A 27,174-nucleotide genomic window follows, 5' to 3' on the forward strand; every position below is an offset into this window, starting at 1 on the left:
TAACTTTTAACTAAAGAATACGTTTGGCACATTGACAGTTTCCTGCGAATACCGCCGAAGGTCGCCGATATATCGCGACTCTCGAAGACGGGCAGTCACTATAGTCTATCCAATATAGCTTGATTAGAATGACAGCTGCCATCAAAAGTAACGACATAACTTAGTAGTAGCGATCAATGAGAGCTAAATATTGGCGGACAAGAAATAATTCACGTCTGACCTACAAACAATATTTTCGACGACAGTGCTTCCAATAAAAATGTTAATTTCGTGTAAATGCAGCGTTAAATTACACCAATAAGTAGTAATTCGAAATTATAAAAATCAAGCTGGAGTATTAACGACGTCTGTACAAGGTTATCTCGAGTTACAAAAATGTTAGTGTTGGGACATATCGACAAATGTCATATTAAATTAAAACTATTAAATGATCAAACATCGGAAATCAATCACCGGTAATTTTTTGGGTATTCATAGCACCGTTGCTCTAGAAGAGATGCCCACCGCCCTCTAGCGAGAGGAAAAAACCACTGAAGAACACTGATGATAATGACTACGACTTAGGTTGTACACCCTTGACATGAATTTTAAATTTTACTGTCTTTAAATTTAAATCATAATTGTCATTTTTATGAATAAAGATATGAAGAGAAATTGGGTGCATTTTTTTATACTTATCATTTTTTCGAAAACTTATCGATACATCTATGTGAACCGTACGAAACATACCCAGCACTAGTCACATTCGTTTGACAGCTGCCATTCTAATCAAGCTATATTGGATAGACTATAACTAACGTATTTTCCTAAGTGTCAACATGTCATGACAGCGAAAGCTGCGAGTCGGAGACTGTTAGCGACAGTCGCTGACCGTCGCCTACCACTATTGCAAGCAGTTGCCGACATAATGGTCACTCGTCTGTGAGCTCTCTAATAATTCGGTAGACAACAAGACAAGATAGAAGATAGAAACAATTAATATTCCTTACTATCAATGATTCCAACTTGATACAGACTTTAAGAACAAGAATCTACGCCTTATAGGGTTCAATTCATTTGATTAAACCAAAGTGACTGCTTCAATTTTTGTCTTAATTCAAGAAAATATAACTGGGATAGAAATGATAAAAAGCAAGCTATAATGCTATTGCGACACTGAATGATCATATGAAAAAAAAAATAGTTACTTGAATCTCTGCGTGGGCCAGAAAAATACGTATTTTTCTTTGTGAGTTCCAAATGGTCTTGATATAAAATATTTACTGCGAAGATCATACACAAAATTAACTTTAAACTTGATTATATGGCATTTATAATAGTCATTACTCCTATGCAACTTCTGAATAAGAACTGAGGCCGCTGGAGATACTAACAACTAACGGGCGTGGCCCTGATCCTAAAAATAAACATCGAGTAAATATCTTACGTATAGATTTCTAATATAAGAATAATTACGTCTATGAATCGAACGAGATAGTTTGAATGGGATAGTTTTTTAGAAAGCAATCACGTAAATTTGTTCGTCGTCACGTCTATGAGTGATATATTCCATCGCCTAATAAATTTTGCAGCGGACAATGAAACCTATCTATCACAAGACTTCAAAAATTGTGTGTTCAAATTAATCTAAATTATTAGGCCATCGTGTTTTCGATACTAAACATGTGCCTTTTTTTAGCAATAAATAAATTCAACTATAGGGAGAGACAGAGTTAAATAACTTATTGACTTTTAGCATATGAGTGTTTTATGTTTATATAGGTAATGTAACTAAAAGAATCTTGTGATATGCTTGAATAATTTTATCACAAAAATCTCAAACTTCATGCGACTGAGACCAAAAAGAGAGACATTTAGCATTCGGCTAAATCTTGAATATTCAATATTTCTCAAGAAATACGTGTATCCTGATCTAGTATTACTTATTAAATATTTGTGTATAATAGTTATTACGAACTTATAGTAGATTTCAGGCAATTACAGTGAAACACGTGGGATTAAAGTCTACAGAAGAACACTTAATTAATTGTCAGGTATATCAGTGAACAATGGCGGTCAATATAGTCATATTAATAATTTTTTGGAACTATATCGTCTATGTTGGTGTCTTCTTTGACAAAGTGCGGCCACTGTTTGATTATGTCATATAATCTATCTCCAGGGCTCAGGGTGGAAGTAAGCTGCCTATGAGCGAACAGTTTGTAGTCTTTTGCGATTTTACCTTGCTGCACGCCAAGTTTGATTAGTTTTTGGCAAGCTTCGATTTGTTTTTTGGGGGGGGTTTCGGAGTTGAAGGTGCCCACGAAGGCAATGCCGATGCTATACCGGTTGTAGCCCAGGGTGTGGGCGCCTATGTACTCCCATCCACGGCCGAAGTAAGCCGAGCCGTCGCCCGCTACGAGGAAGTTATAACCGATGTCGTCCCATTTCTTCGCCTCTATATGGAACATCTGGATAAGTCGAACGCGCAGCACACATTCACTCTGAAATATACGATATTAAAGTTAGCCTACTACTGGGCAAAACATAAGTCCAATAGCAGTAATGCAGTTTCTAAATGATATAATTAATTAACTATGTATAGCCTGACCAGGAACATAAAAACCCTGGCATAGAGGCGCATCAATTGCATTTGATAGTGCAACACTGAGTACAGTCGTACCTGTGTTAAATTAATAGGCTAACTTTATGTATCAGGATTCAGGATTACGGGCTAATTTAATATTTTCATAAATTAACGAAAACATATTATTATAGGTTAAATTAAATGAAACCATCAATCGAGCTAGTAGGATTTATTTTATTATTCATCAATAATCAAATTCAGAACTGGAATATTCAACTGCAATGTCTGCTCATGAAGGCTTCAAACTCGGTACTTCTTTCCCAATTCCATAAAATTCAACACTTAGAAAGTGACAAAAAACTTTAAAATTGTAGGTAGTTGAAACAAACCACAGCTAATTTTCATAGTGGACTGTACTATACGATAAACATGTCAGTCAATTTGACACCCTTGTCGGAAAAATTATTCAATGAAAATATTGTCCGAACCCTTATTATTTCTCTTCGACAAATACTTGAATACATTGTGAACCACTTTTATTTCACGACTATAAAAAGATTTTAGCAATTTAATTCACAAAATCAATTGCGCACATTTAAAATAAAGTTTGTTTACACTTTGACAGCAATAGACTGACATGCAAGGTGACATGACAATGAAGTTTTTAGTTATTGTTGCCATTAAAAGAAATTAGTACCATTAGATTTCCGCAACATGGCGAGGGTTTTTATGTTCCTGGTCAGGCTATAAATGCCTTTTTCCTGTGATGCGGATTTCTGGACGCGTGCGGATCTGGTCCACGTTCGTGTAAAATCAAGACGCTGTAGTAGTTAAAGATTTCGTATTGTGCCCGCAGCCAATCCGCGTTCGCGTGCATGTAGCTTGCATAATAAGAAAACATGACAATGTATGAAATAATGAAATACGGGCAGCCCGCATGCGGATTAAAGCTCATAGCAGACTTATCAACTGGGAAAGGGATCAACACCGTATCGCCTTTCGCGAGCTGTCATCGCCTTTCGTGCGCTGTCAATCGCGAGGCAAGGCATTTACGTTAGGCCCAGAACAGACGGTGAAACGCAACTGCAACGAAACTGCAATTTTCTGATCATTCTGATGAACGAAACTGAAACTGAAAGTTTCAAACTGGTCGCGTCATGTGTGGTCTCTCAACGGACGCTATGGCAGAAACTTAGATGCAACTCAAAAGTAACTAGCAGTTGCAGTTTCGTTGCAGTTGCGTTTCACCGTCTGTTCTGGGCCTTACGGTGCGGATAAGACGTGTGCGTTGCAGTATGGAGTTTCATACAAAGAATACTGAGACACTGAGACTGACCGCCTCGAGTTGCTATGGTTACGATCTCTTTCCGGGTTGATAAATGTGCGACGTTCTTAAATCCGCACGCGTGCCTAAATAAGCATCATAGGAAAAGGCACTAAAGCTTATTAGATTTTTAAAAGTATTTACTGAAATCAAACTAGAAATAAGAAATACAACCATTTAAACGTTGTATCTCCTATATTATCACTATTTATGAATAGAGTATGATTCATAATCATCATTTCAGCCATAGGACGTCCACTGCTGAACATAGACCTCCCCCAATGACTTCCACATCGCACGGTTAGTAGCGGCCTGCATCCAGCGCCTTCCTGCTACCTTTATCAGGTCGTCGGTCCACCTTGTGGGTGGACGTTCCACGCTACGTTTTCCGGTATGCGGCCTCCATTCCAGAACATTGCTGCCCCATCGGCCGTCAGTTCTGCGTACTATGTGCCCTGCCCACGTATGTGTATGATTGATTTTATTTATACATAGAATAGCGTACCTGGTAGGAACAGGGTTCCGTAGCAGTGTGGGTGATGACCACCCACGGCACCGGCTGGCGTATCTTTTGGAGTTCGCTCTCCACCGGCTGGGCGAGCCAGTCCGTCCGCGACACTATCCGCAAGTGGTTTGGGGATATCAGTAACGGATCCGCTGGAAAGGTTCATATATGCGATTTGTTTTACATCGAATTGACTATAAAATTAATGCGAATATTTCTGCTCCTCAAGAAGTCTAGAGATGGACATTAAGGCTAAGTTGCATCACCTTAACTTTAACTTTAATCGTTGTTTTTGTATAGAGTTTGACTGACTTTAGACGTTTGTATAATTAATGTAAGATGGTGCAACCTAGGGTTATACATCTCGTGTTTAAAATGACATTAAGAGTTTGACAACCACTACTAACCCAGACCTAGTGAACAACTCGATGGAAGTATACAGGGTGGAAACGTTAAGTGATCTCACTCGATTATTTCTAAACTATACAAGATATCGAAAAACTGATTACTGATTCCTGAAAGTGCTTCACAAGCTCTTTCAAACGGTACAAATAATAGGTTACATAATAAACTGGATCTATCCGAAAATTAAATGTTTTCAGCCTCCATGTTGGGAACCGATTGGTGGATCAACCTCTTTTTTATATTGTCTATGTTTTTTATACTTTTTTATTACTTTTGATACCTTTTGTTTCGGTTAAAATGAAGATATATTTCTGCAAAATATGCCCACCACGGCTATCAAAAAAAACACCTAAACTTCAANAAATTAGCGATCAATCATTAAATCTAACTGCATACATTATTATTACTTGACGTATTTGTTACAAGGAAAACTAAAAACACGCGATCGGTCAGGTAACAAAGGCGGAAATTAACTAATAAAATTAGTTTTAGTACTAACAATAAATAGTTTAAAACTAAACTTGGACCTAAATATAAAAATATCTAGATCAAACTTATTTTAGGAAGTCGATCGACAGAGTAATAATAATTATTAAATTCTAGGAAAAATATTTTGGACATTGAATTCCTTGAATTACTTTTGCTATAGGTAAATACCTAAGGGTATGTATTGAAATCAAGTTTATTAATTGCTATGATTCTTTTATGTTACTACGAGTAAAGTAGGTCATTTAAGTACCAACTTATTAATGCCTTTTCATAGCTTCTTTTTTATTGGACCCTTTTGTGCCTAAATTCTATTGAGCGGTTGGTTATTACTTGTTATTTTCTTTCCTTCATTCTTTGAAGTCTATACTTCTTTGTCTTTTTGTTGTCCCTTATTAACCGCTGATCTAATTTCTTGTTTTGGCTTAGAGATTCTTATAGGTACTTAGTATCTGGGAAAATTCGGATACAGATTAAAGAACAAGAAAGGTTTATTTTCGCTCTAGTAGCGGAGTTTTGGTTGTGGTTTTGGGCTGACACTGTCTGTACATAGGTTTGTTGTGGACAAGACAAGAAGAAGAACTTTACTTCTGTTACCTAATTAGAAATTCTATATGGAAGATTCATACTTCATATAAATATCCTTGGATAAATAAATATCCTTGGACATTTTACACTGCGCTTCTAGTCCCAAACTAAGCCTTACGTCCAAAGGGTACTCCANGGATAGAGCTCGTGAAGCACTTTCAGGATCAGTAACCAGTTTTTCGATATCTTGTATAGTTTAGAAATAATCGAATGAGATCACTTATCGTTTCCACCCTGTATGATATAAACTTTTAGTGGTTCTAAACCTAAGAGCGCAAAGACGTAACAAGAATTTAGTATTAAATTAATTTTATCACTGAGGCAGTTTCATCCGATGGTAGATAACTATCTGTATTATTTTTGAGACAGAGGTTTATATGAGCTAAATAGGTACAATATCAACAATACAGGCATGTAAAATAAAATTAGTCTTTGCATTATTAAATATTACCATGAAAGTGCTCTTTCACACAGCGATCTATTTCACAGATTCGTTGTGTGAGTATGCTCGTAGTAACGGGAGGTCAAAAATTTTCCTTCATCCTTAGAGAACATTATCACATCCGATGAAATTATTACATCTTCATTTTTATTTACCTAACCTTAAATAAACCTTATTCATTGGATTCATATTAAATACATACTTATTAATATGTATTTGTGCATAACAAGCACCAAGCCCTTTTTTTATGAACCACACAATACATTGGCAACTCTATTTTTATGGGTCATGCTTGTGGAGTGAGTGGTCAGTGAAACAATCACAACACTGCTGCATTTAAATACAAATGATACGACATGATGAACTAATCGAGAAATTCCCGGAAAAGGTTTTACTTTATGACCAGATTTAGTTTTAAAATGACCATTTCCGAATACCATAACAATCATTTCCCATTATGATCACTAATAACAAAAAATAATTTGAATATTAAATTAATTGTTTATTTTTGATCATGAAAACCGTACCTCTCTTATGTTTTATAAACCTTGAAAAGAACTTTTTGGTTCGAAAAGTGTTCATTTCATGTGTTTCTGAAAAAGTATTCAAACTCAGTTAAGGTCGTTTTTAACCTTTAACCGACGACGTGATTTTTTTGTCACGCCGTCTGCGACGTNTGGTAGGTATATGGTCTTAAATTAAGTCTTTCCCTTACGTGTCTATTCCCGAGTGTCATAACGTATAACATATTATGTTTTTTTAAGTCAAAATTAAAGTCATAATCTGTAATAAAAGTGCTTTTATAAGCCTACTTCCAAAAAACAATTTTTATGAATTACTCTTAGCAGTTGTGATATTTCTAAAATGTATAGTCTAGCTTAAGAGTCGACTGATTTTGACTGTACTTTTATCTCGGGAATAAACACGGTCCTTAGGGCGTGTGTTGCCGACCCGGATACGGATATACGGATTTGTCAAAAAGCTGATTTTCGTTCGTCGTCCAGTCACGTTGCAGCTGAAATTTTTTAGCGCATCGGGGCCCTGGTTACTGTCGTCAAAACACGCCCTTAGGTTAAGACAGGAAAGGCAATTTTTCAGAGATCCGGTCATACATCGATTTTCACGCATCTGGGTACCAATGAATGAAAATAATTCTAATTAATGTTAAGGGACCAAAACATGCTCGGAAAAGGTTGCCTAGTAAACCATAACACTCGTTACACATTCTTACAAACAAACTTGAGGAACAAGAAAATGTTAAGACTTTTTATTGGCTTCGCAGAATTAGTATCTTTAGTACTTAAATCATAATTTTTGGATTCATCTGGCAACAATTTCACACCTAATATAAAATTATGTTTAAATTGTTTCTTCATATCTCTTTTTCGCCATACAAAAATATATGAGAGGATTGCCCTTTGACAACTCTTAAAAATTAATAAAATTGGTAGTGTCATTTGAGGAATTTCATCTAACTCGAGTTAGAGAGTGCTTTTTAGGGAGAATTATAAAACCAATCAAAATTCAAAGTCAAGGGTAGATTCAAGCCTGTAATTGGCCACTACTCACAGATTCATATTGCTTGAATGTAGATAATTTAATACCGGCTATTAGTAAAGGCCTTAGAATAAGTGTTTATGCTTATTCACGTTACTTTGCTAAAATATGTTACGAATCGTATGCTAATTCGTAATTGTTGCCAGATGAAAATATGTTAATCTAACAAAACAGACAAGTACTTATTGAAAATAGAACTTAAAAATTAGTTCAGTCTAATAATAAAAAAAGAGAAAAGAAATTTGGAATACAGAAACAGGTCATATTCACGTATGACATACCTTTAATTTTAGTCTTTTCAACACTATCATTGAAATCCCCCTGAGGATAATCTGCAATCTTTACTTCGGCAACCCCATTTGCTTGGGAACTGTGTCTATCATAATCCATATGTGATGTTAGTAGCGGATATAATATTAACAATATTGTTATTGGCACCACAATGATCGAAAAAACTAACATTTGAAAATAACTGTCATAACACATCCCCACCACCTTGGTGTAGTCTGAAATAAGAGAAATACCACGACAATTTAATATCACTTAATCCTCATAAATATAATTAATTGAATGGAATGAGAAACGTAATTTTGTGTTAGTTATTAAATAAAGTGCTCAGTAATATTTGTGAGCTTGTGCAAGCTATAAATTATAATAAATATCCAACTATATCGGGTAATAAACAATTAAGTTGGAGTGATAAATTTAATAGTTTTATTAAAATTATTTGCTTTAGGCAATTATAATTATTATGTCGCCACAACCTTTACTAGCAAAGCACCATACTGATAAACATACTATGGTATTAAAAGATAATCATTTTAAAGTTTTATTATGAAATTTTCAATAATGTAGAAAAATTAAAACAAATCTAACTGTTCTTTCAAAACTTAATTAAACAAAACTAGTTTGTATCGACAGCATGGGTTCGTGGTACTGACACCGCATCTCACTTTCAGTTACATGATGATCATTATAGTCGTTTCATTCATTGCAAAATGAAAGTCATAAATGAAGAGAAAAACCAACGTCGGCGACAATTCTCTGCAGATTAGCAAGCTTGCAATTAACCGTGTGCTGTTTGGTATCTATTACGACACAAAAAATGTTAGTAAAATCAAAAGGGGTGTATTTGTAAAATCAATACAATAACATAGCATGCACATGGAGATTTTTTTAATCAGGCAACGCACATTCTCGAACATAAAAGGCTAAAATTAGAGTTGCATGTTGCGGTGCACTTATATTTGTACGATCTTTTAACCCACGCATCTGTGCGAATGAGAATAGAGAATGGGATTGAAATCGTGAACTTTTCTTAATAATAACAGATATCCAGAGTTTACAATCCAGCGGCAGAATTTAACAAGTTTAAGAATAGAACGTATTTCTGAGTCATCCATTAAAGCATCATCATTAAAGTAGGTGCAGTCTTGCCTCCAGGGAAGCCCCCTGAAGGGGACAACGGTCCGTGCGTTGTGCGTGTCGTCAGAGCCGTTTACCCTAGGCAATGAGCATAATTACTTTTTAAGTAGGTACATACTTAAGACGATATTATTATAAGAATGAAAACTTTTACGAAAATAATACTTAGAAACATTTCAATATAACAGTATAATTTATCAAACTTTTCCTTATTGCCGCGTATGGATGGCCGCCATTTTGACGAGCTCCTAACCACGACGCCATGCAGCTGGGCTACTTCATAATCGTTGTTCTTTGTGCAACGCTGCTACATAACAAACCTTTACAAAAATAATACACAGAACATGATTCGAAACAAGAAAGTGAGTGCATTAATTAAATAGCCTTGAAATTTAACTTTTTCCTTGAAGGTACAAATATAAGATGGACTGCAGACCGCAGACTGCAACCGCAAACTGCAAACCTCTATGAAATCTGCAACGCGGCGCGGCGCAGCTGCAAGCCACAGAGTGGAGATTTCATAGAGATTTGCTGTTTGCGGTTGCAGTTTGCGGTCTGCGGCCCGTCTTGGAATTGTACCTTAATGCTACCGCGTATAGCCACTTGCTCTCTCTCTCACGAGCTACGAACCGCACCCAGCCACTCCTAACACCGTTTCCATACCTAAGTAATTATGGGTACCTACCGGTAGGTACAGACAGCACATAAAACTAAACACAGTGGCGTCTTCCGTCACCGTACATCCTGTCGCAGTCGCTCATGCCAGCATATTATCTCTTAGATTGGAAGGGGTGCACAGCTCCGAAAACACAGGCAATTTGTAAATAGTTTTGTAACTTCGATCTCCATAACAAAAGTAATGCACTTTCAAATCAAATGCTCGTTCAGTTCAAAATCATATTTATAAGTAGGTAATGCAATTATTTTAAGTTGGGATTTTAAATAAAATTATTAATATAAATTACATTACGATGCAAAAGATCTCCAGTGGTCCTCCCTCCCCCTTGGTCCAAAACAGTAAAAAAATTAAAAAGAAAAGTACAAAAAGTAAAAAACTGTTCAATAAAAAGCAAAATATCGACGAGACACAAAAAAAAACAAATAAATACCACTTTTAATATAGCCACTTACCTACTCATGGCGGACATGGATGAAGATGGCAGATTAAATCAAAAGAAGAATAATGCTCAGGAGTTTTTTCACGAGCATAATAAACCTTAAAGCTACCACCCGTCGGAGAACAAGCAGAGACTTATCATGCTTTGACTTCTTTGGTTTGCGCGCACGCATCATGAAATTGAGTGAAATTTTAAAGAACTACATTCAAATTATTCCGTTTGATTTGATGACTTAGCATTATTCACCGAGGCACTAAAATTTCAAATAAATTCTACTGTAACCATTCACACGCTACTGCAATACTGTCGCGAATGACGATGAGTTCGCTTCGCCAGACAAGATATATGTGGCAAATACAACAGTTAAATCATTTTAACCCGACGTTCACATAAGAATACTGTTAACGTTTCATTCGCACCAATAGGATAACCGATGCATCGGTTAATTTAACCACCGCGGCGGATGAAATCGCCCCAATCATTCAATAAAATTTCCAACCACGGTCTTTATTGAATAAAAGAAGCCGGTCAAGTACGAGTTATTTTAGCGTGCGAATGGTTCAGTACATCGGTCGCATTTTTACTTAACTATATTGTAATCGTTTATTTTTACTTGGCAGTATTAGTTTATGTTGAAGTACTGCACTAATTCCCTTAACCGTGTAACCTTAGTAGGTAATGTTTCATCATAGTGCTTAAACCAGTATTAGTCATTACTGTATATTTTTTAACATAATAGGTAATTTGATAAAGCAGTATTTAATCAAATTATTTTCAGTCAGTTAATCTGACTGACACAGCTGAACTTTGTGTGATAACACCCTTTTACATATTTGGTAGCTAGATTATTTGAATTTCTTGTTACCCCATGGATTGATTTTATTTTATCACCCAAATAAAAAAATACAAAATCATATTTCCCTATGGATCACCAAATTACACAAGTCTATATTCTGTATGTACATTTCCTGTGACCGACAGAAATAAAACGGAACCCTTATAAGATCACTATGTCCCTGACAATGTTGCAAAGGATGTATGGAAATCTGAAGTACACACTTCCAAGTCATTGTATATTTTATAATGTATTCATCAAGTTTATTTTTTCGTTTTTATTACAACATCTGTATTCAGCTCAACATTCTATAATATGATAAATGTAGTGAAGTGTTTTATATTCACTTTTTCATAGACAGGAACCAAGTACAAAATTGTATAGGTATCACATAATATCTGGGGTATTGGCGATTAATTTAGAAAACAATAGTCTTTATAATCATCATCATCAACAACAGCACTTTACAGTCCACTGCTGGACTATGAGCCTCCTCCACTATGGTGGAGGGTTTTGCTATAATCCCCACGCTTGGCAGGCGGATTGGAGATCACAGTTTAATTAAGAATATTAAGATAACACAATTTTAATCCCATTCTCTCTCTGCATCAACTATCTATTATTTTTTTATCTACTCCATGCGCAAAGTGCAAGAAGTGCCAAAGATAATGACAAACTAAACAATAATAAGTAATTAATTTAACATAATTTCTTACTTACTTGTAGACACCTTTTCTGAATCATCATGACTAGAAGATATTTCATCTTTATTGTGACTTTGCATATAAAGTACAAGTACGCAGACAATTCCTAGCACAATAACTATTGTGATGGATAGGGTCATCTTAAGCCATGGTGATACATTATTGACCATGGGCGCTGTGAAAAAAGGAAAACAGATGATAAGTAACCATACTAACCATTTACAAGGACAAGTTTTCTGCATAATAATAGTATTCACTGGTTATTTGTCATACTGTAGCAATAATGAATGGTCATACAATGCACAGAAGACTCACAAATGCAGTCTAAATGGCAATGCCAGATTTTGTATGGAAGGTGGCGTCTTTTTTTTTTCGCGCGGCCATCGACCAAAGTTTGTTTTTTGATTACAAAATAGTGTAATTAACCAAACTTTCTATGGCATGTATACCTCTAAACTCAGTCTGAACTGAGTTACGAGCATTAGAAGTTTGATGATTTACATACTAGATTTGCTTTTTGCGCGCAAGTTTTGTAAGAAATTGCAACAAAATATTGCGCTNGGGTCCAATGACAGTTTAACTTTCCCCCGGGACAAACTTGACCTTCATTGGTTGGGTTTTTGTGGCGGTCAAGCTGTAGATCCTGGCTACACAGGAGTTGCAGTGGTGGGAACGAGAGGTGGGAATAGTCCCGTGTCTTGTGTTTAAGAGCTGGATACTTTATCTCAAAAAGATTCGATCGGTAATAGGACGTTCTCAGAATAAATGTATCTTGGAAATTATTGAGCATCGAACAAGTAACATGAACGACTGTTTTTCTTAAGCTAAAGAAACAACCTGGAAATAATGATGTAATTATTAAAAAAAAAATACTGACTTTTTCTTGAAGCTCCGTCAGCGTAAATTATTATTGTGGTCTCCCGCCAAAGTCCATCTAAATCAGTTTCAGCCATTCATTTATCCAGTAGTTTTTGAGGTCATTCGTACGTAACTAACATATAAAAATACAAATCTTTCCTCTTTATAATATTAGTGAAGCACCAGCGCCCAGACATATTTTACCAAAAGTTAAACCAGTTTCACTAAAATTTGGCTAACTCGACCTAACCACTTTAAGTTTTTAGCCCTAGTTGTTAATAAACAAAGAGCGGGTCATATACAGGCTGTACTCGATGTAATTCGGCCGTTAGGCGTGTGTCGGCCATTTTAACTTGGTATTTTACAAACGGACTGTAGCTCCAAGGCATAGACTTAAACCTAGTTTTAATTTACCGTGTTTTTTGTTACAGGTACACACGGTGTTTTATTGTTTTGCTTTGGTGTATTGTAAGTATGAAGAAAAATTAAGATTATCCTAATATGCCCAAAATTAATGAAATCTCAGATTTTTATGTAATTTGGCATATTTACAGTTTCTTTTTTAAATTGATAGGCATCGCAAGAGAACATGTCCGATAGCTCCTACGTATAAAGGCGAAACTGCCGCTTACGCCTTTTTCCAATTATTTAAGTAATGATTTCATTTTTCTCTAATCTATAACGTCAGTAAGAAAAAAAAAATTTTTTTCCATTAGATACAAAATAAAATTTTAGGCAAATAGGCGTATGTGCAAAACTATGCCACGTATAAAGCCCAATCATACGATTCGTCAATCTATACGAGTAGTTGCTTACATAAATATATATTTTTTATAATCCAAATCTTAAATAAAGCCATGAAAATATTTAGCAAATTGTTTTATTTATAAATTATGAAACATTATATAGTTATTTAATTTTTAGCGTTAAGAGTCGCATCTCAAACTAATTTGAAAATTATAAATAACTTGAAAAAATCGACCTGCCTAAGGCATCGTGGGTTCAATTCCCGCCTTAGGCAGTTCGATTTTTTCAAGTTATTTATAATTTTTAAAAATATGACACATTATGTTAAAAGACCTAACTAAATCTCAGAACAGTATATGGGCGTATTTGCGTTAAAACGTAATAACGATACATTAAACAACTTTTTCTAACTGATTTATTATTGATATAGCACATAAAAACAATTAAAATAATTACATGCATAAATAAAGAGAGTAATCACTTAAAATATTATATTTATGTTGTCATTTAAGTCTCTTTACGTTGAACAATATACATGAAATTATAGAAATGTGACGACGTAAAAGGGCAATGCGTAAAATCTCAAAATATATAAGACAAATATAAAAATTGATAACAGCAGTAGCAAAAGCATTACATGTTAAGGCTAAATGTGAAATTTCATTAAATTCGTTTTAGTAGGTCAGAAGATATGACCCAAAAATATGGTTCTGGCCACTAAAATGGCTCTCTTGTAAAATTTACTTTTTTCACTTACGCCAGTATACGTAGGAGTAAGTATAAGTACTATTTGGTCTACCTTCATTTACGCCCGTTTCCCATAATCAATCTTTGTCCAAATCCGGATTGCAACTGTCTTTAAGTCGGTTTTCGATTAAATTTTGGATGCGTTTGCATTTTAATATTGTTTAAATAGTCATATAAAATGTAAAAACATCGAAAACCGCAGATATTTTGACCAAAATCATATTTAAATTTGACAATTGACGGACGGATTAGGATTGAATATAAAAAAACAGCATTAGTAGACTGCACTGAGTAAATGGGCTTAGTCCGGTTCGATCCCTCTAAGGATCCAAGGGCAAGAAAACTTACTTTTTTGACAACAAAAACTTCTAGATAAAGTATCTCGAGAGAGAGAGAGAACGAAACTCGTAAATAAATGTTAATTTTTATCGATCACATAGAAAGTATGTGATCGATAAAAATTAACATTTATTTACGAGTTTCGTTCGTTCGTTTCAGCCAAATGACGTCCAATGGACAAAGGCCTCCCCCAAGGATTTCCATATTGCTGAGTGCATTTATGAATTGAAGTTATTAAAGCAATAGATACACACCCGCGTGGTAGAGCAATGTTTTTTTTCGCACCTGGTGTTAAGTAAGATGCAGTCTAGGTAGTCTAGTCTAGATACATATCGATACCTCTGGGCTCAAAGGTCGTAAAGGACAAAATACCGAAAATGAGTTATTTATACAGTTTTACTCAGAATTTAATTCTCTANTTGTGTGTATTAAGTTTGTGAATGTAATTCCAAAAAGGTATTCTGGAAATAAAAATATTAAGCCTTTGATTCGCACAGATCTTTTGACATGTACTAACACCACCCTGTCAAGATAACCTAGCATTTATTCCAGTTGTAATACGTGTTATTTTGGGACAAAAATCTCCTATCTACAGTCAGATATCTACGTTTGTCCCACACAACATGGCCGCTTACGAGTAAACCCTAATCCTCGTAGTTAGCCTTTGAAATTCGACTTGCTCGGTTATAGCTCGCATACCGGACTGGCCGTTCGTTGCGTCATATGTCAAGTAGAACAGCCTGTCCACGGGAGACTTACAGGACGAATGAGCGGCGAACGAACGAGCTATGTTCGGTTCCCGGACAAAAATGAGTGAATTTTTTCACGACTCGGTCCAATAACTTTGAACTGAAAGGTCTACTATTGTCAATTCAAAGGCCCGCTACCAGTCCGGGAAAACATCAGCTAGAGCTGAGAATTTAGGTGAAGAGTATAGGGACTTAAATATTAAAAAGGTACGTAACGGACAAACCGCTTGAATGCATCAGTGGAGGTCAGAAGTAGGTTAGGCTTTACAAATATGAAATATCAAGCATATACATTTATCAAGTACTTAATTTATGTAAAGCCGTTGCATACTACTATGTAGAGTCCGTCTCGGGCAATTAACTCTTCTACAAAGCTAATTTTAGATAATTGGATGTTCATCAACCATTTTCCATGATTATAAGACCTTGAAAGCAAGATAAAAAATATGCAAGCAACTGCCAATTAAATGAGTTGCAGTTTTAAATGAATATGAATTTAAGAACAACTAGGTAAATTAAATTAATTTGCGAGTGATTCTGTAGATTTATTTATTTATTTATTCACAACAACAACACTTCACTGTCATCACAGGACATCCCACTGCGACAGCGAAGACAACACATCAACATACACAACGTCAAATACAAAACTAGTAATCACCTACATATACAAACCTACACATAACATATAACAAATAATGATGCCTTTGTAAATTCACTCAGAGTACAAGAAAAAATATCTATTTTATCCGAAATTAGATTGAGAGTGGAAATGGCGCGCGTCAACGGCGCTTTATTGAGCAGGTTAGTCCTCGATGCATAGATACACGATGGAATAAGACAATTTGCAGGCGCAGTTTGAAATAAAAATAGAGGTACGAATCTATACTGATATTATAAATGTCTGTCTTGCTTTCACGCCTAAACCACTGAACCGATTTTGTTGAAAGGCATAGAGATAGTTTGAGTCCCGGGAAAGGACATAGGATAGTTTCAACCCGGTTTTTGAAACAAGCGATAAAGTTTTTCTGTGACAGACAAAATTTCGCGCGGGCGAAACCGTGGGCGGCAAGCTAGTATAATCATAAATATGACCAAGCTGATCTATTTGGGCTGTGCCTGTTTTCAGCGGGCAGCTCTGAAATTTTGCTGAGCTCTCATTTAGACGTGTAGCAGAGAGACTGTGAAACCGGGCACAACTTGAATAAGACATTTTGTGCAATCGGAGCATTTTGTAGGGAACTTCGAGTGCAGGCCGGATATTTAGCGTAATCAAAAACTGAAGCTGTATCATAGTTTTCATTAATTTAATTGAAATTGGCCTCTATGTATTTAGAATTAAACTCATAGCAGACTTATCAACTCGGAAACATGGAGTGCAGGTGCAGTTTTGTTCCCTAGTTGATGAAGCACATGATGTCGTACCCTGAGTGCCCAAGCAACTGCACGCAGGAGGATTTAATGAATGCTGCTGACAACGCCACTCTTGTAGCGTAGTTTTGGGCTGACACTGTATAGGTTTGCTATCGACACGATAAGAAGAAGAACTTGGAAAGGGATCAATACCGTATCGCCTTTCGCGAACTGTCATCGCCTAGGCGAGGCGTTTACGTTACGGTGCGGATAAGTGTGAGTTGCAGTATGGAGTTTCATACAAAGAATACTGACCGCCTCGAGTTGATACGGTTACGATCCCTTTCCGGGTTGATTAATACTACGTTCTTTTGGGGTCGTCTTCAACCTTCCACCGACTTCTGTCCTTGGCCACTTGCATCCAGTTTAATCCAGTTTCTGTCCACCTTTTATGCGGAATCTCCACTCCAAGGTCTTTCTGGCCTAGTGATCGTGAAATTGGCCATTGGAGCGGAAAAGTTCTCGAAAGGCAACCACGGACTGAAAGACGTAATGTAACCTTCCACTTGGTGGACCGACGATTTGTGATGGTCGCGGGAAGCACCTGGCTGCAGGCAGCAGGTCGTTGAAATCCTTGGGGACCATACCATTATCCAGCAGTGCATATTCTTTGGTTGAATCAAAACATTGAAATTATTTTGCATCGAATAATTATTAACATTACTGCAGTAGTAAAACATGTCTACAAACGTTGCTTCATTAAACTTCATATCTTTCATTAAAAAAAAACCTCATAAATCTATGTTATTTTCTGCAAATAAGCTATTAAAAAGGGCACTTTCATCCATCACAGATAATTTCAAGCCTATCAGCCACTTTATTCTAAAACCCAATTAAAACTGGCTAGATTCATTAATTTTCCCTTAATTAAAGTAGGTCTAGTTAGTTTTAATAGACTATCCGGTTAGAATAGGGTTGCCATCCGTCCGGGTTTCCCCGGATTTGTCCTAGTTAGGCGTCCGGGGAGCGTCCGGGCGGGGTTTCACTTGTTGTCCGGGTTTTAAAATTTCAAGTGTTATGAATCACACACCAAGTTCGCCAAGCCCGAGCGGCTTGATGTCGGCGGTTTTATTTCAAAGAATCATGTAGATGTTTCTTGTCGGCGAGTTGCTGGATTTCGTGTGTAGACTGCATTAGGCCGACCGACGCGACTAAGTTTAAAAAAAATGGTTCAGGTTACTTAAACCTTTGTTTTATCTCCTGTCATCCACGTTATTATCTGCAAATAAGCTATTAAAAAGGGCACTTTCATCCATCACAGATAATTTCAAGCCTATCAGCCACTTTATTCTAAAACCCAATTAAAACTGGCTAGATTCATTAATTTTCCCTTAATTAAAGTAGGTCTAGTTAGTTTTAATAGACTATCCGGTTAGAATAGGGTTGCCATCCGTCCGGGTTTCCCCGGATTTGTCCTAGTTAGGCGTCCGGGGAGCGTCCGGGCGGGGTTTCACTTGTTGTCCGGGTTTTAAAATTTCAAGTGTTATGAATCACACACCAAGTTCGCCAAGCCCGAGCGGCTTGATGTCGGCGGTTTTATTTCAAAGAATCATGTAGATGTTTCTTGTCGGCGAGTTGCTGGATTTCGTGTGTAGACTGCATTAGGCCGACCGACGCGACTAAGTTTAAAAAAAATGGTTCAGGTTACTTAAACCTTTGTTTTATCTCCTGTCATCCACTTTGCACTGGATGGAAGTCGAACCTAAACTTCGAACTCCTATGTTCTTCTGATTAAATTCGTTAGGTACGGGTCCAATGACAGTTTAACTTTCCCCCGGGACAAACTTCACCTTGACTTGTTCTTATTGGCGGTCAAGCTGTAGATCCTAGCTACACAGGAGTTGCAGTGGTGCAAACGAGAGGTGGGAATAGTCCCGTATGTCCGGATTCTGGGGGTTTTCACGCGTCTTGTCCTTGTTGCCAAATATTGTAGATGGCAACCCTAGGTTAGAATAGACTATCCGGGTATCCGGTGGCAGCCATTCCGGGTGTTTTACAGCTAATAAGCTCCGGACATCTGTTTCTTAATTAGCTTTGTTGTAATTTGATTGTCCCCTCATGCCTTGTAAGGTTTGAAAGACTTTTGTAGGAGAAATATATTCTAGTGTTTTTATTTCTGTATTGAAGTAGAAGATCTAGATATTTTATCAATGGCAAAAAGCTATAAATCATCGTCATTATCTACCTGAGGGTAATGGAGGATTTGACCTAAGTACTGTTGACTTTTCGTATTTGAAACTCGGTCTGTAAAAAATCAGTAAAAATCCTTGTCGATTTTCCATAAAAATATATTTTTGTGATGCATGTGTTTTTTAAAACATAAAAAGAACAGAGCTAGATCAAAATTTCACAGAAGTTTTTCTAATTTATGCTTTTCGTTATTCTGCTGCAGCTCCTGCGTAGTCAGAGTCTACAGTTTGACTGCCAATAAAAACCTAACCAGTGAAGACAAAATTGGTCCCAGGGGCAAGTTGAACTGTCATTGGATCCGCAATGAGGAAAACTTTAGAAAAGTTTGAAGTTAAGCATCGACTGCCCTCCAGTGCAAACCAGAGACAGATTATGACAAGTAAAGGACTACTTCAATGTGATGGAAAATATGAATCGAGCAATTTACGGTTAGCTTCGCCTTCAAAATGTTCGACAAATCATTTCGCTCATTCTAGTCCAGCTTGCACTATTGTTTTACCAAGGACACTGCTTTTGTCTTGTCTCCAGTCCATATCAAGCTCTGGAAAATTTCCATTTTTTTATCGTTTATCACGGATATTGGATCACCGCTTGGCACTTGGCGTTCTGCCATGTTCCACGTTTTACGGGCGCAAGCCGCGAAATAATTTTTCGGATAAGGTATTTTTTGTTTGGTGTATTACATGGCATTTATCATTGGCCAGAAAACGTATTTTTTTCGAATACCAATCGAATGTAGAATTTGTGAAATAAAAGGTTTGCAAAATTGTTTTCTACTCCTGAATTTAACGTCATCATCATTATCATCATTTCCGCCAAAGGACGTCCACTGCTGGACCAAGGCTTCCCCCAAGGATTTCCAAAAAGACCGGTTCTACGCTGCCCGCATCTAGGCACCTCCCGCGACCTTCACCAGATCGTCGGTCCACCTAGTGGGAGGCTTGCCCGCACTACGTTTTCCGGCTCGTGGTCGCCACTCAAGAACTTTCCTGCCCCAGCGGCCATCAGCTCTGCGATTTTAAAACGAAATTATTACGGAGCTATATGTTTACGTGCCCCGTGCGGGCGGTAGATACGNAGAGGCTTTTGTAGGAGAAGTATTCTTGTGTTTTATTTCTGTTTTGAAGTAGAAGATCTAGATATTTTATCAATGGCAAAAAGCTATAAATCATCGTCATTAATCTACCAGAGGGTAATGGAGGATTTGACTTGAGTACTGTTGAGTTTTCGTATTTGAAACTCAGTCTGTAAAAAAGGTTACAATCAGTAAAATCCTTGACGATTTTGTTTAAATTAATATTTTTGTGATGTCAAAACATAAAAGAACAGAGCTAGATCAAAATGAGTTTATGTTTAATGAGTTATTTTTACAGAAGTTTTCCCAAGTTATACCTTTCGTTAGCTGCAGCTCCTGTGTAGTCAGTCTACAGCTAGACTACCAATAAAAACTCAACCAGTGAAGGAAAATTTGGTCCCAGGGGCAAGTTGAACTGTCATTGGATCCGCAATGAGGAAAACTTTAGAAAAGTTTGAAGTTAAGCATCGACTCCCTCCAGTGCAAACTAGAGACAGATTATGACAAAGGACTACTTCAAGATGATGGCAAATATGAATCGAGCACGCTTAGCTTTGTCTTCAAAATGTTCGACAAATCATATCGCTCATTCCTAGTCCAGCTTGAAGTATTGTTTTACCAAGGACACTGCTTTTGTCTTGTCTCCAGTCCATTTCAAGCTCTGGAAAATTTCCATTTTTTTATCGTTTATCACGGATATTGGATCACCGCTTGGCACTGGGCGTTTTGCCAAGTCCCACGTTTTACGGGCGCAAGCCGCGAAATAATTTTTCGGATAAGGTATTTTTTGTTTGGTGTATTACATGGCATTTATCACTGGCCAAAAAAGGTATTTTTTTTCGAATACCAATCGAATGTAGAATTTGTGAAACAAAAGGTTTGCAAAATTGTTTTCTACTCCTGAATTTAACGTCATTATCATCATAATTTCCGCCAAAGGACGTCCACGATCCAGCATTGAATCGAATCTGTCCCGGATTTTTGGAAACGGGACATTTTCTGTGACAATATACGAGCAAGAGCACATGAGACTATACAATTTTGTTGCAAAGTCACCCTTAATACAACTTAGTACTTAAGGTTACAGTGTTTAGCTTGTCGTGCCATCGTTTACACATAAAACCATTTTTGGAAGTACGAGGATAATTCATAGATGGTTCCCTAGAATTGATCAAAATATTGAGGACCAAAACCCTGTTTGTAATGATTGATTTATTAATCATAATTTAAACTATATCTATACTATAATATTATAAATGCGAAAGTAACTCTGTCTGTCTGTCTGTCTCTCTTTCACGCCTAAACCACTGAACCGATTTTGATGAAATTTGGCATAGAGATAGTTTGAGTCCCGGGAAAGGACAAAGGATAGTTTTTATCCCGGTTTTTGAAACAGGGACGCGTGCAATAAAGTTTTTCTGCGACAGACAAAAAACCACGCGGGCGAAGCCGAGGGCGGAAAGCTAGTCATAAAATAATATAGGCACTCGGTAATCTTCATATGGTATATTTTAGTAAGCTTTCCGTACCGCGTATGCCGAGCGTGCTGACTGCTGAGGTCGTGCCGCTGACGCGCCGACAAGTCAGAAAACTTAAAAGAACCCAAACACAGTTGACCTAACATTCTTACAGAATTTATTACCATCTGGAAAACCTTCTACACGCGTGAACCGAATAATCGTTTATCTGTCCAAAAAGCCTGTCACTTTTTGTTGGGACTAAATATAAGATCCAATTTGTATAAGTACTAACCGTTTCCACGCGAACGGACAAGTGTTGGCTGAAAATTTACACAATGGAATGGAAAGTAGTGGTAGGGGTGCCAGTTGTCGATAAAATATTTACTTTGAATCTTGCCAGTTCGTTTGTTTCTGCCAAATGACAAAGGCCTCCCCCAAGAATTTTCAACGTCCTTGTCCGCATCAAAGTACTTCCCGCGAATTTCACCAGATCGTCGGTCCACCTAGTGAGAGGTCTGTTCAGTTACTACTTTGCTATAAAATATTGTGCTTGATATTGTAGAATCGACAGATTCCCCATTTTAATACTTTTTTCATACTTTGAAGTTTGAACATGTGCAAGTGCTAAGTTTCGACATAATCGTAGTTTTGAAGGTGAAACTTGTGAGTATGAGTAATTCATAACCAAAAAGACGAACTACAAGCTCAAACACAATAAGGAAAAAAAACAGTAATGGATGAAAAATAAGGAAAAAAATAACAATATTTATTGCTGCTATTGAACTGAGCATGATCGTGGAATACATGGGAATGATTTAGATAGTCCTTGTCCTTTAAATCATCGAATTTTAGCTTTTGTTGTTGTTACTTAAACTTGACTAGTTGTAGATTTTTGGCAAGCAGACCTGCAGCTTGAAAATGCTTGTGATTTGTCAGCGTATAAAATACGTTTCCTTCACTCTGAAAGAAACGTATTTTTTCTTTAGCTCATCGACTATCGAGTATCGATAATAGCATACACAGTCCCATCCCTACAAAAGGTTAAGGAGCAGGTAGGTAAGAGAGCAACAATTCGCGCGTTGTCAGGGTTTATTTAATTTGTGATTACTCGAGTTAAATGGAACGAGTCCGCCATTTTGTTTCACGTTCTGCGTTATTAGGCAATCAATCAATCAGAATCGGAACGCGGCTGTTTTTCTTTTGTGTAGATGTTTTTTGGCGTCGAAAAGTGGGTACTGAAAGGTTTTATTTATCGACGTAACGCGGAAGACATAAAATACAATCCGAAATTAGTCTTAATGCAATTTATAAACATTTCTTCGTTCATTCGTTCCAGCCAAATGACGTCCACTGCTGGACAAAGGTTTTCTCCATGGGTTACCACAACGACCGATTGTGCACTTCGCGCGACTTTTACCAGTTGAAGTCTTCCGTTTTAAACATTTGTACATAAGATATTTCATTGCAATCACACCCAGTAGGAGATAGGTTTTTGTCCATTGAGATGCTGTAGTCCCAGCAGAGTTGAATAGGACCACTCCCACTCTTTCCGTGGATGTCGTCAGAAGCGACTAAAGCTTCAACCATACCAACGCGTGCTGATCGCCATCGCTAGCGCGATCATAGACCAATGACAGGTCGCGTGGACAGTCATGGGTCACGCGACCTGTCATTGGCCTATGATCGCGCCAGCGATGGCGATCTGCACGCGTTGGTGTGGTTGAAGCATAAGAGACAAATATTATGCGATAATCAGACTTCTCCAACCCATATCAGCGTAGGGAGTATAGGCCAATCCTCAATTTGACTATCATCATCATCATTTCAGCCATAGGACGTCCACTGCTGATCATATGCCTCCCCCAATGACTTCCACATCGCAAGGTTGGTAGCGGCCTGCATCCAGCGCCTTCCTGCTACCTTTATCACCTTTACCTTTAGGTTGTCGGTCGCACGTCACGTCCCACGCTGCGTTTTCCGGTACGTGGACTCCACTCCAGAAGCTTGCTGTGGCCGTCAGTTCTGCGTACTATGTGCCCTGCCCTGCATTTGACTATGGTAGGTATTAAAGAGTGTCACGCTTTTGTAGTGAAGACTAAAACCTGAAGGTGATGAGTAAACTAGTTTTTCTTAAGGATCCAAACCTAGTTTAGTTTCTGAACCATATTCTTGATAAGCCAAACTTCTGGTAACGTGTGACATATGACATGTGATGTTACTAGAGTAGTGACGTCATATGCAAAGTTTGGAGCACGTGTACCCAACTACAAGGTTTGACACGAGTTGTACAAGGTCCTATATGTATAATTTGGTTCTAGTTTGGAACTTGTAACGTAATTACTTGACCTTTATCAACCCCCTGTCCTATAAAACTAAAATTCGGTCCCAAAAATATAATCGGCGCTAGAATTTACGTTAAAATTCAAGATAAGGATAGATTGCTACATCGAGACCTCTGGCGGGATACCCTTTAAACTCTGTAACTAGTTATGTTTAAATTGACATCAAAGGATGTTGTTTACACCACAGTTGGCCAACTAATTTAACTTGATGCCGACGGAGCTTTCATTGCCTTCTGATACTGAAATAGGATCAGAGCTTTTTCTGAAAGCACAAATTCTGTACGAATCCGTGTAAGCTTCGAGTACAAATTTAATTCAGCTGGTATTTCGTAATGGCTCCACGTGGATAAAGGTACTCTCAAATTCAGGTTCTGACGAAAGAAAGCCTATCTTATTAGTTTCTTATAAAGGTATTAGATGTAGGTACAAGGTAGTTACAAGGTAGGTAGGTAGTAGTAGGTAGCCTTTGATAGGAAAAAAGTGCTCTAATGGTGGAAAATTACGACTTTTAATGGAAGGAAATAGTTTTTTTACACACACTTTTCAAACAGAGATCAGTTTTCAATCTATGATTTAAGTTTGATGTTCTTTAATAGGTCACTAGACTTCTAATGTCTAATATCTTAGGTATTTTTTATGATTTTGTTAAAAAAACATTGAATGACTTGATAATACGATAAAACCTTGAGCAGAAAAGTTCTCGAGTGGCGACCACGGGCCGGAAGACGTAGGGTGGGCAGAGGCCCCCCACTAGGTGGACCGACGATCTGGTAAAGGTCGCGAGAAGTACTGAGATGCGGGTAGCACAGGACTAATCCTTATGGAAATCCTTAAGCTTTGTCCAGCAGTGGACGTCATTGGGCTGAAACGAACGAAAAAAACCTAGCATATTCCATATAGGCTATTCGTCTCTCGCAGTCTCACAAAACTTAACCGGACTTGCTTATTATCCGGAAAATTAATGAATGCGAGCTGGACAGGTTTAATTGCTTTTTTGGAGTGACGTCCCTGACACGGACGGTTAATCATGGAAGTTGCGAGACAAAAGTTTTTTAGAAGTCCCATGTGCTGTGAACTGGCAGTTCTGTTCGTTTTTTGTAGCTAGGTTTTTTGGAAGAATTGTGGAACATTTTGATGCCTTTTATTTNGTTTATTCCAATTTTAGGGTTACATTTAAACAGTAGGGTAAAGAGTTGGAGGATTTTCTTTTGATGATTACTTGTAGGTACCTAAAGTACCATATTACTATGCTAATCTGATTCTATTTCCTTTTAACTTGGTACTTTGGTTCGTTTCTTCGTTCGTTTTAACTTAGTACGAAGTAATTTTTTTGAGTTTTCGTAATTGTATTTGAGTTATTTGGTGTTAATATTGAATAGGACTTGAGAATATAAGGCTTAAAAAGTGGAAGAATTCCTAATAACACCTTTTTAAACAGTCTTCGCATCGTTTAGTTTTCAGCATCCTAACTCTCAAATAAAAATTCCTCAATCAATTTCAAACCTTTTTCCCGAGACTTAAAGTTCAAAGTCCTTTACCAAAATTCTTGTAGTAGGTTAAACTGCGATGCCTCCAGGTATCCATTTCACATGACCCTGGCATCCAGCCAGGATCGCATCAGCTCCACTTTTTGTCCTATCGTCGGTACATCACGTTCTATTGAACGGACACTGCATTTTATGTAACTGGTATTGATTACGTCAATTTGCAGCAATTTGTCTTGGTTTGTGACGTCATTAAGTGATTTGTCGTTTTTCGTGGATGTAGCGACTGGGAGAAATTTTGCTGGAACTGAATTCACTGCCTGTGTGCTTACCATGAGTTTACGTTAGGTGTACTCGCTAGCAACTGCGTAAAAAAATACGTTAAATTATGACAAATAAATTATTAGAAATAGGAAGATTTATTTAATTTAATGGAAACAACTGACAGTGCCAATCTTCTAGCGGAGTTTTGAGTTGGCACTGTGTAGGTTTGTTGTCGACACGACAAGAAGAAGGTTGCTTTCACTTCAAAAATATTCTTTGTGTCTCATCTGAGAGCTGAACCCATAACCTTCTAGTAGAGATTTTTCCTCAACCACTAAGCTATGGATCGTCTAGCTAGATTACCAGGCAGTTTATTCAGTCAGAGCTCAAACTAGCTGTTCAGCTCATTATGACTCGAAACTTGCGAAAATGTTTATCCAACAGCAGTTGTTTGCAAAAACATATTCCAAACTTTGCCACGGTTTAATAGCAGTATTAAATGCGGTGTTGCATTTAAGCAGCCATAGTTTAAGAAAGGGCAAAGGAGTTAAAGATTCAAACAGATAAAGTTTCTTTGGAGCGTCCAAAGTTAATACAAATATTCATTTACCACTTCCTCGAGTGGCGACCACGGGTTGGAAGACGTACCGTGGGCAGGCCTCCTACTAGGTGGACCGACGATCTGGTAAAGGTCGCGGGAAGAGCCTGGATGCGGGCAGCGCAGGGCCGTTCATTGTGGAAAACCTTGAGGGAGGCCTTTGTCCAGCAGTGGACGTCGTTTGGCTGAAACGAACGAACGAACTTCCTACACAGGTCTTCACATTAATGTAAGAACAGTAAGTATTGGTAAGCTTAGTATCTGGATGTTTTATCCAGTCGAAAAATACTTAAGTACCTAGAGTTGGAACCTTTAAACAGAACTTTTACATTAATGAGACTTCGCACGCTTGAAATTGAGATCGATAACGATAGTTTAAAAATATTATAGCCTTATGTATAAACAATAATACTCCGAGGTTTCATCGAAATCCGTTCAGTATTTTTTCGTAAAAGAGTAACAAAACATCGTTCGTTCGTTCATTTCAGCCGAAAGACGTCCATTGGTAGACAAAGGCCTCCCCCAAGGATTTCCACAAAGACCGGTCCTGTGCCGCTCGCATCCAGACACCTCGCGCGACCTTCATCAGATCGTCGGTCCACCTAGTGGGAGGCCTGCCCAACGCTACGTCTAAGTAACAAACATACATCCTCACAAAATTATAATATTAGTAGAAAGTAGTATACATAATTTAAATTGATTTAAGCTATATTTTAGGCGCAACTTAATTGTTCGGACCCATTGTGTGGATCGAGCAGGGTTCCTTTGTAAAACCGGCAGTAAACAGTCTATTCACCTTACTATAATAATTAACTGGCAGTTCCCCAATGAGTTCAGGCCTAGGGCTACCATCAGTCAGGATTTGACAAAGTCANTAAAGTCAAAGTGAAACTTTATTTGTATGGACTATTGAATAGTGCTTTCAAATCTTTCAATATTTCAAGGAAAAAAAT

The 27,174-nt window shown here is 37.4% G+C and overlaps 1 protein-coding gene across 2 annotated transcripts in view; it reads right to left on the reverse strand.

The window, feature by feature from the left end:
- Window positions 1-704: 704 nt before the first annotated feature.
- Window positions 705-27,174, reverse strand: part of LOC114360832 (peptidoglycan-recognition protein SA) — a 38,935-nt gene continuing 12,465 nt past the window's right edge. The window contains exons 2-5 of one of the 2 annotated variants that reach the window (XM_028315653.1): window positions 11,972-12,130; window positions 8,155-8,379; window positions 4,396-4,547; window positions 705-2,483 (exon numbers count right to left, since the gene is read on the reverse strand). In XM_028315653.1, coding sequence (XP_028171454.1) covers window positions 2,070-2,483; window positions 4,396-4,547; window positions 8,155-8,379; window positions 11,972-12,130 — 950 coding nt within the window. In that variant the 3' untranslated portion in view covers window positions 705-2,069. The remainder of the gene's footprint in view (window positions 2,484-4,395; window positions 4,548-8,154; window positions 8,380-11,971; window positions 12,131-27,174) is intronic. The other variant, XM_028315654.1, reaches the window with a different exon arrangement.

This window comes from Ostrinia furnacalis, unplaced genomic scaffold, assembly GCF_004193835.3.
Source record: "Ostrinia furnacalis isolate ACB-3 unplaced genomic scaffold, ASM419383v2 OfSCF5186, whole genome shotgun sequence".
Lineage (NCBI taxonomy): Eukaryota > Metazoa > Arthropoda > Insecta > Lepidoptera > Crambidae > Ostrinia > Ostrinia furnacalis.